Below are 16,844 nucleotides of genomic sequence, written 5' to 3' on the forward strand. Positions count from 1 at the left end.
CCCCCCCCCCCTATAAAAAAACCCTGACTTCGGGATCAGCAGAAGATAATTTATGGATGGACGGACATAACTGATCATGCAGACACTGCATACGCGATGAATGCAGCTGAGCCCTCCAATGTCAGAGTTGCCAGATATATTTAAAATGTCTTATTTACCCCCTGCTGTGCACATGTTCGTCAAACACAGTGCACACCTCATCTTACAACACGCTTACAGTACTCCGCACATACGACAGTTTAGATCAAAATACTATCATTTTAAAGCAACATTACTATAGTTCATAATTTGTTACCTAGCAACCCAACTGACATGTTTTTGTGTAAACCCTCTTTTTTTAAAATGTTACCGTCAATAAAGATAAAAAAAAAAACCCCGCCAACGTTTCCAGAGGTTGTTCTCGTGTAAACGGGGCCTTGACCTCGTTAGTTATCTACCTGGATTATTGAGCATGCATCAGGATATCAATTGAAGATGTTGAGGTTCTCCTTAGGAGTGACCAGGATGTATAAGATTAAGAATGAGATAATCAGAGGTACAGCACAGGTTGAACAACTGGAAGATGGAGGACAGACTGAGATGGTTTGGACATGTCCAGAGGAGGGACAGTGGTTATATGATCACTCATAGTGATTTTGTAATCTTGCCATGATGGTTTTGTCACGATCTATATCAGAGGGCACACCGCACTCCTAGACTGTTTTCAGGCCCTGCCTACATGACATCACCCAGCTAGAACATCGCGTCTTCTCTCTGCTTCCTCCTGCATACAAAATTTAATCAGTGGAGAAAGTTACAGTGACTGCTCAGTAAACAAAAACACGTGAAGCAATGGTGTTTCACGATGTACTCTGGGGCTGAGGGACACTGCAACCATGCACCGCTGGAATGAATACACATCAGTGTTGCAGATCAGAGGAAGTGTTGCTCAGCTACAGAGGGACAGATGATATTTAAAATGTTTTAGAAAGAGTGTCTCTTACGGTCTACCAAACTCTGGGTCTAAAAGCATCTTTATCTAGAAAACTACCGTAATTCTTTCACTTCTCCCCCTCATGTTTGGATCACGTTGAGATTTATTATCTTTATGTAATAAAACATATCAGATTTCTCCCTTTTCCTAAATTTCAGTCTGGTTGCTTTGAAGATTTAAAGCACATGACTCAGCACAAGCCTATTCTCTCCGGCAGCCATGTTTTATGAAACATGCTTATGGAATTCAAATCATTCGTGTAGAGGTGTCTGACATCCTCAGATCAGCGATAAAGTTTAACTCATGCTTTTTTTATGAACATTTTGGCAAAGGGAACATTGTCACATTATCTGTGACAATGGGTTGAAGGCTGAGCGCTAAATGACCGCTGAAATGTCCGAAATAAAGAAGCTAAAATTGAGTTGCTAAAGCTAAACGAAGCAGAACGCTTGCAAAAACTGAAAGAAACAAAAAAAAAAATAATGCTAAAAGCCAAAGTTAGCAACACTCTAGCTGAAAACTACTCGCAAAAGGCTAGAAGCTAAAAATGTTAATGTTTAGCTAGAAGCTAAAGGAAGGTAAGGTCTAGAGCTAAATGTAGCAAAAAGCTAGCTAAAAGTAGCAGACCCATTGCTAAAGCAGATTTCAAAGAGAACAATGTTTTGAAGAAATTCAACATCCCAATATGTTTCTATGAGAAAAATGTTTTTAAAAGTACAAATATTGCCCAAAAAATATCCCCATCTCCTGAATGAGCCGAACAATTTGATATATAAATGGCTAAAATAAAGCAATGTGCAGTAATGCAGTAGTTGAATTGTTAAATGGGTTTTAAAGATTAAAAGAAACTATAACGGTTCGAATCCTCATTCATACAATTTTAACTATGTAGAGCTGGAATGTGCTGCGTTGTTGATTCTTATCAAGTTAAAACTATAAATCAATTTACTAAAGCTTAGATAGCTGAACTTAACCAGCTTCTTCAAAAATCCTAACAAAATTGTCACTTATTTATTTTGGTCATGGGCTCTGCAGAGCACGGCCGACAGATCCTTTAATCTTCAGTTTCAACCAGTGAATCCAGTTCTTCCTCTCTGGATGGGATTGGTCAGTCAGGATTTTTTTTTGTTGAGTCACTGCTTGTCAGAGCTTTTGTCAGCTTTTACTGTAAGGTAGGGAACTTTCTATCTGGTGACACCAGGACCTTTGGATTCTTCTTGTGCAGAAGCAACATTTGTAACATCCTCTTTTGTGCACCATCGCTGCGTGTTTTGCTGCTGATTCTTGCGGTCAGTTTGGCTCGGGTGGCGCGTGTTTTGTGGGTTGCCAGAAAACATTTTTATCTTCTGTACAGAACCCTCTGTTGCAATGTAATTGCCCACAAGACGACTTGTTTTAATGTAGTGTAGAACTGAGACTTGTGCTCACAAGGACTGCAGTTTAAGATTATTCTTAAGTAGTTATTAGAATGTAGTTTTTTTATTGTATGAAACATTTGATCATTGGTTGAATATTAGTTGTTTGAAAGGACAGCCAATTACCCTCAGCCAACGAGCGACGATCCAAGGTGTTTTTTCCCATTTGTCATAAATACTCTAATAAACGTTGACTGAAAAACACTCAAGGGAACCTGGACACCTAAAAACTACTACAAAGAACTAAACTGTGGACTTGTTAAAAGTATGCACAGAATAAATTGTTGGCCAGTTATTAGAAAATTGACAAATTCAGACCGATGACATTATTACAGGCACTTCATCTAACAGATAAGAGTGTGTGCTCCGATGACTTAATTAAAAAAAGAAATTCGGAAAGCACTCCGCTTCCTTTCTCCTTGTCCATTTATTTACTGTACACAAAAATTGATTCAGTTTTGTGTGCTTCATGTGTGCATGTTTTCTTTTTAAATTGAAAATAAAAGTAGAATGCCAAAATGTTTTATTTATTTCACGATAGGATTAGGATGTGAAAACTACATAATCGCCTCGGATGTTGTCGGGTCAGGACTTTCCAAAATTATAGAGCAGTAAGAATTAACGAATAGTGCTGATTTGTATAAATGGTGAGAATTTGGTAGGTGTTTTTACTTAATAAAAAGACTAATGAACACTCCCTTGTGTTCGCGCAGCTTTGCACTAATGGCTTTCAGCTTTTAAAGACGGATCAAACCTGCAACTGCTAATTTAAACATTATTTTAAGCGTCATCAACTTATTGAGTTACAATTAGTCATCGGTACCATTTTACCAAAGAGGAATTGTGTCTGACGCGATAATTGACATCTGGTGTGTGTGTGTCATGGTCCGGGGGTTTCACCATCAGCGGAGTTGATCGTTGCAGCTTGTTATGGCGCAACATCGGGGCAACCAACAAGTCACAGCTGACGAATGGGAAGCTACAGCTAGCGATCGTTAAAACTCCTTTCTCCACATGTAGTATTGGACCATTTATCAGCCGCGGAGACAAACCTACACACCGAACGCGCACATCGCATCCGCTAATCAGCTGCTTTTCGGTTGTCGTGGTAACCAGCAGCAGAATTTAATTCCCCGTGCCCCCTCACATTTTCGTTTTCTTCTTCCCGCTTATATCCAACCTTTTGCTTTCGTGAGATAATCCTTTCTTCACCCTTTTTGTTTTATCCCTGGCTAACAGAGAGAGAGAAATTTAAAACTGGAAAAACTAAAAAAAAAAAACGCAGAGATTAAGCTTAAGTCTTTCTTTAGACCGCTGCTTAGCACCTGATTTCCTCTGGGAACTCAACAGAGATGAAGGTGGGTGTGACCGTGTGAAAAAGAGAACTGATAAATACGATAAAGACGGGGTTTACCTGACAGGTGAAGGGGGAGATGGAGCATGTCGGACCAGTAATGCTGCTCTGAAATGTTCCTAGTTCATGGATTAGTAATTCTGGAGCTGCTGCATGAGCACAAATAACACATCTATATTTCATTTGTAAATCAGACTGCGTCGTTGTGAATAAACCTTGTAAAATAAATTTGCTGAGAATTTCTACTTTGAGCACAAATTTGAGCATGTGTAGATGGGAACGTGCATGTAAAAAAAAAGATTTGTATTTAAAAAAAAAAAAATACACAAGTTACAAATTATTTTTGTTGAAGTTTGTTTACAGATGTAAATCAAAAAAACTGTGTAAAACCGTAGCTCAAGTTCCCTAAATTGCGTAAGTTTTAACTTGCAAGTAGGAATTATGACCGGCTGTCTCAGCTGATTGATCATTGTCATGTCAGTCACATATTTAATGGAGAACAGATGTGTTTGGCTGTGGGGGTGGCACTTTATTGAGCTGCAGGTCCTGGAAGGGTACATTTTAAAGATGGAGGACAGCACCAGAGCTTTTGCTGCTCAGGTAGGCATTACTTTATGGTTTAGTGGAACAAAAACAAAATCCTTATCCAGATATATATTTTTCAAAAACGCATTGAATAGCGCTGGCGCTGTCCTCCATCTTCAAAATGTGCTACTCTTCCAGGACCTGCAGCTCCGTGAAGCTTCAACCTGACAGCCCAGCCCATCTGTTGTCAGACTGGATTGTTGTTGTTACAATTTATATTTTTGCTATTGTTGAATGTAACTGGGACCATTCCATTCCACATGTACCACATGTGATGTGAATGATGAAACCAACTTGAACTTAAATTTGTGATCAGCATGACGTCATTCGATCAGCTGAGAGGAAGAAACAGCCTGTCGTAATTCATACTTGCAAGTTGAAACTCACGCAAGTTAGGAAACTTGAGCGCAGCTTGACATTTTTTTTTTGTTTGTTTTAAATCTGTAAATTGATCTTTGCAAATAAACTAACTTGTGTAATTTATTTTTTACAAATACAAATCTTTTTTATTATTTTTTTACATACACACATTCCTACCTGCACAAGCTCAGAGAGCAAAAATTCTCGGCCAATTTATTTGACAGAATTACAAAACTTAATTCACAACTGCGGTCTGATTTACAAGCGCAAAATATATCTGACTGGAATTTGTGCCCGTGCGGCCGTCTCAAAGGCCACGGCTTATTGAAAGTAAAATGAACATCCTCTGATTTCCAAGTTAAAGAAATGGCATTCGTAGAGAGATAACGGTAAAGTCATATTTTGAATGTTGTGTGCCGATGCAAAGAAGCAGATGGCTGCAGGTGATTTCTATTTAAATGTAGCGTTGGTGACCGCAACGACCTGATGGTGCCACTGCTGCCAGTGAAAAGGTCGAGCTAAAGTTTTAGATTCTCATCACTGCTCGTGTCTGCGCTTGTTATATGATGGCGTAACGTCTAATTTAGTGTGGATTTGCTATAAACGTGCTTTCAGGAGTTAATAAAACCACACCTCGATCTGGGAGCAGAGAGCAAAGTTTAAAATCTCGTACAGCTCTTGGCATGTTTCTAGTCCTGTCTTCTGTAAGGTAAACTGGGCCACGCTCAAATGAAAGTAAACTTTATTGTTGCTATACTCGGCTATGTCTTATTTCTTATTTGTTGGTGTGTTTTTTTTTTTTTATTTCAAAAATGGATTCCTTTCAAAATGCCAGAACACTTAAGCATTAAAAGATAACTACTAACAATGAAGGCTCATCACTAAATCATAGTTCCAAGGCTCAAGCAATCAATCAATAAAAGGCTTTTTTTTTCTGACTTATTGTGATTTGTGTAACATCTGAGACGGCGTGTGGGAATAAAGTGGACCCACAGCTGTTACACCTCTGAGCTGGTGAGGGAGATAGAGGTGCTTTTGCCAGTTTGTTTGAAGTGGGTGGGGGTGGCGCACGCAGTTTTTCATTCAAGACTAAAATTCAGCTTTCACTCACCGGTTACTTCCTGCCAGCTTTATTAGTGTCAACAAACACTGTTCCACAGTTTGACTGGCTTGATTGGTGCATTTGTGATTTTTGGAAATTTCCTTAAAGAGTGACTCATCTTTGTGTTTATATTGAGAAGAAGCTTGGTGTGCCTTGTCAACAAGGATTTGGTGAGAACTAAAATCCCATTTTGAAAGTATGCGATAAACATTTTGTTGAGTTTTAGGGTAAGAGAAGCATGTTCGCTGTTGCATGTTTGCATTCAATTTTCTTTCGAGGGACCGAGATGGGGTAGAGGTATGGCGGCCAACTCGGGACCCGAAATTCCCAGGTTTGATCTGCAGCCATTCCCACATGTCGTGATGTCTCTGAGCAGGACACCTAATCCCGAATTGCTCCCCGGGCGCTTGGATAGCTGCCCGCTGCTCCACCTGGATGTATCCCAGGCGCGATGGGTTAAATGCTGAGAACCAATTTCGTCTTTGTATGGGAACATACAATGATGACAACACATAGCACAATGTATTACTTTATTGTTATCAATAAAATAAGGGGAGGACATTTTAAGCTAAAACACTTCAAGCCTTCTTTAGTTTTGTATTTTTATTTTTGACACACACTAGGCACAAGTTGTTGGTTAAAAGAGAAGTGGCACACCAACTGGAAAAGCTATATTAGGAAATGACGCTGTTTCTACCAGATACCAGTGCCTTAAAATATATATATTGTTAATTCAAATTCAGTCATTTTTACTAGACTTTTGAATATTTTTATTTAGACGGCTAAATCATATTGAGCCTCGAAGACTCATTTACAAGTGAGATCTGTTTAGACAGACAAAAAAGTAGTGAAACTGGACACGTATTTGTGGTGTGCATGGTTAGGTATAGTCCAGACAAATGACAGGATATTTAATAGAATGGAAATATTAGAGGTCCAACCAGTGACACCTGAGGAACAGCAGTAGAAACTTTTCACACTTTATACTTTTAACAAATTATAAAATCAACATAAGTAACCCAACATCTTTATATATTCTGAAAGTTATTTAAAAAAAAAAAAGACAATTTTGCTAACACAAGACTTGTTTTAGTCGTAGCTGCTGTACTCCTTTGTAGAGCTTTAGAAAGGAAAGAGATCCATACAGGATCTTTGCAGGTCAACCGTGACACGAGTCAGGATGTCCTGTTTTAACTGTGACACTTTAAACACTTTCAGTGCACTTTCCTATTCCTGCCATAGTAAAACCACATAATCAATACGCTTGATTTCACTCAAAACAGTGTTTACATCAATAAATAACACGCCCAGACATGTCCATTTTGTACATATTAGTTGTCACATGACTCAGGCAAGTCCTCTACACCCACATTCTTCACATTGTTCTACAAAGTTTCACAGGAAGGAATGGGTAGTGTGGTCAGATAGTTCGTCTAAATTAGAAAAAAATAAGTAAGAGTGTCTTAAAACACAAACTCAGACTTTGTAAAGTTGTTTTAATCAAACTGTCTCGTACGATTTATTCTTCCCTGGTGGCCACTTCCTGTGACTTCTCATGAATGTATCACACTGTTCTCAAGAGCGAGATGTTCAAAAATACACAAGCTATTTTAGATTTTTCTTTGTTCCATACAAGGTCATCTGCTGTCTCTTTATCCTCTGTCCGTGCCGTCTCTTTAAATCATGGACACAGTGAAGGGCGGTGAAAAGCTTTCACAAACTGCATCAAGGCCTGCACCAAGGTTCTTGTTAGGTCAAAGCCAAATATTTACCGGGTACTTTGCCCTGGCAGCGTCCTCCCTTGCACAAAGTAACACACCTCTTGGGTTCCTCATGCTCATTAAAAAGGCTTTGAAAGAAGGGGTCATGGGTTTTGGTTTGGAAGGACAAATGGTTTCATTGAGTAAGAGGTGAGGAATGAGAAGCATTCAAGGAGAATTTTGTCTTCTAAGAGTTGAGCAGGCCTGGAGTGAGGCTTTAAAATCTCTTGGCTTCAGTTGCACGTTTTCTCATCACACGCAGTAGATTTAAGTTCACACAGACCAGAAAAGCAGCTTCTGTGAAGTGTTTGCTTTCTGAACTAGAACTGCATGTGTTTATTTACGTAGAGCTAAATTATGAATGAATGGAGCTACTGTGAGATGAGGTTCGGCTCTTTTATTGCCCTCCACCTGACCTGAACTTTGATGGAACATTGAAGACTTGAGGCGGTGATCTCAACTGCATCAAGCAAAGATCATCAGTGTTCTTTCTCTTTCAGTATTACGCAAATGGTTCAGATGGGAACAGGAGGTTTTCAGTTTTAAGAGAGAATAAGCTTGCCTGGGTTTCATTTAATTTTTAGCTTGTTTGAAGCCAAATGATCGCAAAATGCAACCTTGATTCAGCATTCTTGAGTTGTATTAGTCTGCTGTGTTGCATCATGTAAGACGACCAGATTAATCTAGAAATACTTGTTCCTTTTAAAGCTTCAGACGGGGCTTGACCGGTTTTTTTATTGCACATTTCTTTTTGTTAGCTTGATCCTGTTTGAACAGCAGGAACCAACAATGTGTTGGGCAATTCTTTCTGGCTTCATTATGTCGTCACTCGTTTACAAGCTTGTTAAATCAGAAGGAAAGCTGAGGCAAATTATTGTGAAAATCAAATGTCATTTTCCAAATGGGAATTGCTGTTTTGTGCAAACACTACTTGCACAAGACAAACCATTTATTTTCTTTATGAAATGGGCGGAGCCTGCGGCCTGCAGGTCTTATCTCGGACCTGCGGCCCACCTCCAGCTCAGGAGGCTTCCGGCTCGGATTCCCTCTTCAGAAATAGTAACTCGCACTAACTCAATAAATCAAGGAAAAGTGAATTCAGTTAACCATTTGTATTCAATCAAGGCAGGAAAAGGGTGCAGTTACAGCGCTGGCCTCCGATACAGTTCGATGCGAGATCAAGGACCGGAAGGGCTGGATGACACGTTGCCTTACTAATATATTGGGCTTAGGCTCCGCCTTCTTCCGGGAGCACAAACTATCATAGTGTGACTGTGTGTGACCTCATCGGTCTTGTGTTTCTGATGATGAAAAGTGGGTTAAAGTGCAATCTATCCATGTGGTGAAAGCCAGCAAAATAAAAAAAAATGACTCCTTATCGGGTGTTGACCCTGGGAAGCTCACTCAGAGCAGCTGGGCCAGTCTCATCTGTACAGAACCGGGCCAGAAACGAGTCAGACTCTGTGCAGACCAGACCGGGGGTCTCAGCATGATAATAGGACAACTTGACATTTTTATAGATGAAGAGACGGTCAACAGTTTGACTTATGTTCTTATAGTTCTCAGTCCACGGTGGGTTGTGGTGGAACAATAAAAGTGTGTTGCTATTAGAGGTGGACTTTAAACGTAGTTAAAGATCTTTTGAGTAAAACAAGCAGATCTTGACCTACAGTTAGCATAGATGCTAACTTTGTATTGAACGCACCCAAGAAAAGCTAATTTTATACAAAGATCAAACATTTTAAAATAATCACTAAAGACTATCCTGTTCTGATAACAGCCATTTTTTTCTATCCGATATTCTCCAAAAACGATGGATAAAGATGTGAAAGTCCCGTTTTACTGCGACATGTTTCTACCACAAGAAGCTACGGTAACCCTGCTAGGACATCCAGCGCTGTGCAGCAACGTCTCTGCTGACTCCAAGTGGCCGCACAGGGCGACAAAACTGATTTTACACATTTTAAATTTGATTCAGAATAGTTCACGTCTGCAGTGCACCTAAAAACGGGTTTTGCCCACCCCCTGTGATAAAGACCCGTTTGGGTGGTCTGGTTCTGACGATGTTTTGTTGACGTCATGCTCCATCACGGAGTCTTATCTGCCGGCAACATGCTCACATCCTGCGTAACAGTACTTGCAAAAGTAAGATTCGTTTCCTCAGAACTAGGGCTTCGCAGCAGAACCCAGTCCCTTGCGTGTGTTTTTCATCCCCTTTTTCCAAAGAACTAGTCGTGTTTTGTGATCCCCGTCTGGTATTTCATCTACTTGAATCTGTTTTTGACGATGACGGCGAGGAAGGAAGGAACTGGTCCTCAAAGATCTGAGGTCTTGTCAACCAGAAAGGCACTCCTGAAATTACTTCCTCTGCCTTTACCATTTGAAATATTTCCTCGTACGTTTTAAGTTTTCTGTTCTGGAAGGGACGGAAAGTTTCTTCAAGCCCCCACCTCCACAAACCAAACTCCTTATTGATCCTGATTTCATTAAAGCGCTTAAATTGATTGAAAGATTTGCATTAGAAGAGAAGGATCGTATTGGCTCGACGTTACATCATGCTGTCGAGCTATCTGCTACAAACATCAGCACAAGCACAGAGTTCTAAAAACACTGATTTGTTCCCTCAAATTTCAACCCGGCGGATTTGTCCGCTCAAAAGGCACCGACTGCGTCACGTTTGTTTTTGTAAGCCTTCGCTGTAAAACATGCTGACGTCAGGACCGTCCTCTGTACTGCAATGTACTGCGATGGTCTGTGCCGATATCTTTTTAATGAATTATTTATTGTGAAGCTTTGTGCATGTGCGCGCGCTGTCTCAATCAATGAAGTGATCTCATATTTGTCATGCTTTAATTGATCGAGCTGATGGACTGCTCGTGTTGTACATGTCATGATGGATGCTGATTAATATTCCTCCATCTTGGATGCTGTGCATAAATATTTTGCAGCTATAAAACGTCGGCTAAATACATAAATCTGAAAAATACCGTATATCATCATCTATTATTCCATTTTTATTACCTTTTATTTATTTGTCCTCTGGCTCGTTTGTTTTCCAGTCGTGCAGTGAAGAGAAAGAAAGTTTAGTCAGTGGCTGTCAAATAATGACAGGAGATGTGTTTGTATCTTTTGTAGCTCAACCTTTTACTTCATTTGGGCTTGGTCTAAACTTTGGTTTTCTTGCCCTAACAAGTATAAATTGCATATTTTTCCTGCTTCTTTCACCTCAGCCTCTTCTTTTAAATGCACGACGATCACCGAGACAACGAGGGGATTGTCGGAGAATATCGTTTACTGACAGATCTGACGTTGTTGGTGGCTGATCGCCATCACCAGGGCTGTCATTTAGGTTTTTGAAAACGATCCCAAACTTGTTCTCATTTATCTAAATGCTCATTTCTGTTGCCAAATCTTGCAACATTGATCTCTGGTTTGTATGAGAGCGCATCTGATAAACGATCTCATCGATGTAGAAGATGTAAAAACAAGCAACGGGTACAATAAATCCGGCTGTTCTAAGAAGTGAAACTGCAAAGAAGCGAGAAAAAACAAACCAAAAGTCAACTTTGCTCTGGATTTTCCAAAGTGGAAATCAATATTAAAGAACAAAGGTTTTCAGAGTGACACAGGAGTTGTTCATCTTCTCTTTGAACGGTAATTTACCAGTAATTTATTGTTGGATAATGGAAAGACAGTGTTTAAGATGTTTGCTACCACCCACACATACACGGTCTTCACAGTTCAACACTTTAAAGCCCTGATTCTCCAACATTTCACAGTGCATTGATGGACATTTTATATTCACTGGATGAACTCATTACACCTAAATGCATCTCTTAAAACAATTATTCTAATCTATATCAACGTCTTGCATAAAAACCCCATGGAAATTTTACATCTGCTCCAAAATGTTTACGTGAATGGCCTTTTTTTTTTTTTAGTATAATGATTTCTTTACCAAGTACAGTGTACCTTAATGAACTTTAGATAAATGTTCTAGAGTTAGCCTAAAGGCTCTCTTGCATCGTAAGCCCAAAATACACATTCACAGCATCCAATAAAAACAAAAATATCCAAACCCTAAAAGTGTGTAAATATACAACATCAAAACTACCCCAGTCATTTATAAATATACATCTTTACACCTGAACCCATACCACATAAAATACTACAGTTGCATTGTACAAATATGCACTGCAGGGCCGTTATTTCCTTAAATCTCATGTATCATCATGGCAGGAAGTCCTCACCTGAATGCATATCGCCCGCTGTCCTGCATGCCAAGCTGTCGTACAATCAGTGCTCAAAGTATGAATTATGGATGACCGTCGGCTACTACCACAACAAACCTATAGCTCAGTATCTGTATATTTGACTGTGTTTGGGCCATTTTTGTGTTCACTAATGATGATTAGCTGTGGCAGCCATCTTTAATCGGATTGAATCAAAAAAATATTTAAAAAATGGTGGATTTGTGTCCATTTTGATTTCCATTATGGTGACCATTTTGAATTGGCTTGACTCCAAAAGTTCATCAGGAGTTCCATCAAAATCAGTTCAGTGGTTTGTGTGATATTTTGCTAACAGGCTTACAAACACCCAGGCAGTGCTGCTGTGAAAGACTCTGTGTTCCCTGGACTGGTCTGTCAGCTGGGAGCCCAGTGACTCCAGTCAGTCCAGCTCAGGGTGAACTTTAAAACTTCCTGTTCAGACCATAATTAAATGTGAAGGGGAAGTGTCCCCCTCACATGTAAAAAATATTTGTTTGGACTCCCCCACATTTATTTACCTTGAAATATTATTTCACCCAGTGCTGTTTCTACTTCTTGGTGGAAAAAATCCATTCTATTCAAACCACTGAAAGTCCATTCTGTGTTCTCCTGGTTGTCTACAGCAGCTCACCACACCTCATGCGGTGTTGCCCCGAGGTCACTTGACTTGGCAGGGCACTCTTCTCTTGGGGGGGTTTGTCAACAGGGAGGGGGGAAGACACCTCTGTGTGGCGCAAACTAGCTAGCTGTGTTGCGCACTGTTGGTGCAGGCCGTTGTTGACCGGAGTATCTCTTCAGCTGAGGCTGAAAGAAGTTTTGGAGCTTCACGAAGGCTTAAGACGTGGCTTCCTCCTCCATGAGACATCGTTTGAACAATGTAGCTCTCTGCTACATGCACCAAGAGAGGCTTGATCAGGTGGACACGAGGGACATTTGTCAGTCTTTGCGTCTATAAATGACATAAAGCTGCACATTTTTGAAAGTTTTGTCTAATCTGAGCAGGAAGAACTTGTTTTGTCTCGTCTTTGCCATAAGATTGATCGTCCAGCTGACGGTGTTGTAGAGAGAAAGGGAGAAAGAACCCAGTCAACAAGTTTTAACGATCGATTGTTGTGCACTGATGATCGATTGTTTAGACTGATGGTCCTCTTTTACACGTGAAAAGCCAGTTTCTGGGAATTCATGGCAAACTGGTTTGAACCACTTTAAAAGGTGCTATTTATACAACAGTGTGTTGGCAGGCCTCAGGCTCATGAAACGTTTCAACCAAGAAGAGTCTGTCCCGGTGACCTGATTTAACTTTTTATATTATTTACCTGGATGATTGATCAGGACTAAAATTGGTCAAATCAGTGATGGGGAAGGAACAGAGGAAAGGAAAACGATGGGAGGAGGAGATGGATGTTATTCTAAATAGATTGTGAAGGAAAGGGGAATAAAAGTTGTGAAGTGTTTCAGAAATTGAGGCACCAAGACAGGAAGGAACCTGTGAATTATTTAGTTTTAATAATTACATGCAGGCTGATTAAAACGGACTAAAAAGTGTTTTTTATGTCACTGTTGCTTGGCTCAGTGTAGTTCAGTGTTGTGAGGGCTGCATGATGCCCGGTCATTTCTGTTACGAGTCTGTCACTAAATCATAAAACCGTAAAATGACCCCTAAATTCACTGGTGGTGGTTTTATTCAAATGTTCATTGGGTAAAGTTAATATTCTTATTTTTAAACATGCAATTCAATGACACCGCTGCTTAGCACAATGGCATGCTGTGTTGCAAATCTAAACAAAATAAAGTCAAGTGCACCCCTGAAGTCATTGTTTGTTGTAAATCATCACATTAATTTCTTTATCTCAGCCAGAGGAGTTTAAAAACAGGATGATGCATAAATGGACGAGTTGAACGAGCCGTCTCTAAAATAGTTGTTGAATCAAGTTTTTACATTTGGATGTAAACATAAATACACCAGAATGCAGGAAATCTACTTCATTCAAAACTTTCTGGTGGAGGACCCCCAGACCCCCACACCAGTGTGTCCCCCCCACATTACAAATGCGTCTGACGCCCCTGGATTAGACGAACGTTCGACTCTTCTTTGAGTTTCACTTTTCAGTCATCTGTTCCCCTTTCTTGGTTTCCAGTAAGGAGCCGCCCCCCCACCCCCACCCCTGTTAAAGACCGTGTGTTTGGTTCAGACGGACATCTGAGTCACTTTCACATTTTGTTTTGGTTTAAAGCCTCGTGAATCTGTCGGGAAGCAGCACTGGTCCCACAGACCGTGTTTACCGAGGTGAAATCAGTTTGAAGTGAGAACAACACGAGGGTCATCAGCAGAGAGAGTCTTCTGGTCCATGTCAGCTGATTCCATGTTGGCCTGTGTGAGATCAGAGCCTGGCTGGCGCCTCCCTGAGGCCGGGGGGGGGACCTGCACCCAGCTCGAGCTCATTTCCAGGAAATGGTTTCCGTCTGCGTCAGTGTGGCAAATTAAGGACAACTGCAGGGAAAAATGTCAGCGGTTCTGGAGGGATCTGATGCAGCGCTGATAAGACGCCGGAAAGAAGGGGGGGGGGGGTCATTTGATTAATGAAATCACGTCCAGATAACATCACTGCAGGGGCTTTTAGGGGAGTTTTACGTTTGCTGATTTACCTGTATGATCGCTGCAGTGGATGAAAATGTGATTGAGTGAGATCGTAGAGACCTTTACGAAGGGAATCCACCTGCCTGCTGCCCCCGAGTCCGTCAAGCACTGACTCGGAGGAAGATGCAAAAATACCAGTTTTACTAAATAAATCTCAGATTAAAAACCTGATCATCAATCTTCGTCCGTTTGGGAACTCTTCTAACACTGTCAGTAAAATATTTCTCTGCAGTCGCTCCTTCTGTGTTTTAATTTTAATTTTTTGCTTCTTTCAGGAGCGCTTTGCTGAAATCTTCGGCGACAACGCAGCGGCTGAAAGCAGACTCGCTCAGGAGGGCTTCAAGAAGTGGCTGCTGGTGGGGATGACGGTGGTGACGGCGGTCGTGGCGGGCTCGCTCTTCGCCCAGAAGCGCCTGTGAGACGATGGCCGCCCTCGCTCTTTCCTCCCACCGTTCCGCTCCATCCGCCTCTTTCTGTTCCAACGAAGGTCCCGTTTCTCTGGCGAGACCAGAACTGCTGATGGCGTTCGCGTAGCTCCCGTCGCGCTGCTCGCAGCGGAGGAGAACCCGAAAATGATGTTGGGACTTTTTTTTTTTTTTGAAAAAGACGACTGTAAAAGAGTTTTAGTATTTTCTTGTGTTCGCATTTATTCCATCCTAATACAAATGTGTGGTTATACGATAATGCACATTTTGTTTTCAGTCACTGAGCCTGCACTTTTTTTTTTTTTTGCGGTTTTTAATTTTTTATCTTTTTCTGTCCAGATCATTAAAGAATTGTATTTTCATTCCTATTTTTGAATGTTTGAACAAGTTTTCACACATTTTTTTTTTTAATTCTCCAAACAGGCTAAAACTGATCTTTTTATTTTAATTGAAACGTCACCTGGAGTCAGTGTGGGAGTATTTAAAGTTTGTTTTGTTGTCCTTCTCGCAGACGGCTCTAAAACAGATTTGTTTGTGCCATATGAAAAGTGAAAGACCCTCAAAATGTTTAATAGTTTGCTTTTTTTTTTTTTGCCAAACCAGCAACTCCTAATCCATCCCTTCATCCACTGTTGGAAAACACGGATTCAACTCACGAAACACACCGACGTCTTTAAGTTTGTGTGAGTTGGTGCGTTTGATTTTTTTCTTTTAAATTTCTGAAACATTAAAATTCCATTCCCACTCACGTGTTTAATAGTCCTGTTTGGCCTCGTGGTGGTGGTTTCGGTCCGCCTCGTGATCGCCGGACTGATTTGTGTGACGAGACGCCGGAGAACCACGTTCGTCACGCTGTAGCTGAAGAACGCAGCAACAACTGTAGCAACGCACAGAGCGGCAGCATCGCCCTCATCTGTGGATGTCGTGGTCCTGGTTGGACGTTTGGATGTAAATTTCACCTCTTAATATTTTTAAAGCATCTTTGATCGAAATCTATCTTGTGACTCGTCGTCGTTTTAACTGAAAATTCACCGTTGACCTCTGGAATGATCAATTTGCTTCGTCGTCGTCATGGTAACTTCATCATGCGGCGTGAAGAAACTAAAATTGTTTCATAAATGTCCAATCGTAGCTGAATAATTTTCCATTATGGCACAGAAACTTTTAACAGTGTCCAAACGTTTAACTTGTACTTTAAAATTAAATGTTTTCTGTACAGAGTGATGCGTTGCAGAATATAAAGCATTCACTGAATTTGTCATAAGCTAATTATAGTTGCTGCTTTGGTTCTAATACAAGTTGTCTCGTTCTGTTAAATTTAGAGGAATAAACTGTTGTAAAAAGATTATCCTGAACCATAACAATCAGCGATTTAAATAAATTTACTCCGGTAGTTTTCCTGATGTGGGTCCGCGCTCAATGTAAACAAAGCTGCGTAAAACAAGCTGGTCTGTAGAGAAACAAACATGGCCGCTAATTTAAGGACAACAATAGATATGAGACAAACGGTTAACTTTTTAAATTTGTTGTCAGGTTTTCATCACAATGAGTAGCTTTAATCAGGCGTGTAACCGTTTTTAAACTGATGATCATGAAAAACGTCTGAAAGTTTTGAAACGTTCAGATCTGCAGCAGGCGGAGATTAGTGGCGACTAACGGCTCGTAAATAAAGATCCTTTTTCTGGAGTTACTGTCGGGACTGGGTTTGCATTAAAGTCCAGACTGGGAGCTGCGTTTCTAAACAAAACGTTTTGTTTTTGTGCGATTTCTTTCGATCCTCTCGCCTTTTGAAGATTCATGTAGCGTCCTGACGGAGCAGCTGCCTTTCAGGAGACGATGCAGATGTTTGCTCCTGTCTGTTCAGGATCTTCTCAGCAGCTGTAGGACTGTAAAACTCATAATGTTTAGATAAATCCCCCCCCCCCCCCCCCCCCCCCACCCCCCCCCCCCCCCCCCCCCCC

The 16,844-nt window shown here is 40.7% G+C and overlaps 1 protein-coding gene across 1 annotated transcript in view; it reads left to right on the forward strand.

Annotated features, from left to right (window-relative positions):
- bcl2l1 (BCL2 like 1) overlaps window positions 1-14,951 on the forward strand; it is a 35,007-nt gene extending 20,056 nt beyond the window's left edge. The window contains exon 3 of the mRNA XM_037685037.1: window positions 14,734-14,951. Within this exon, the coding sequence (XP_037540965.1) occupies window positions 14,734-14,877 (144 nt within the window). The 3' untranslated portion in view covers window positions 14,878-14,951. The remainder of the gene's footprint in view (window positions 1-14,733) is intronic.
- The last annotated feature ends 1,893 nt before the right edge of the window (window positions 14,952-16,844 follow it).

Source organism: Nematolebias whitei, chromosome 11 (assembly GCF_014905685.2).
Source record: "Nematolebias whitei isolate Nwh7 chromosome 11, NemWhi1, whole genome shotgun sequence".
Lineage (NCBI taxonomy): Eukaryota > Metazoa > Chordata > Actinopteri > Cyprinodontiformes > Rivulidae > Nematolebias > Nematolebias whitei.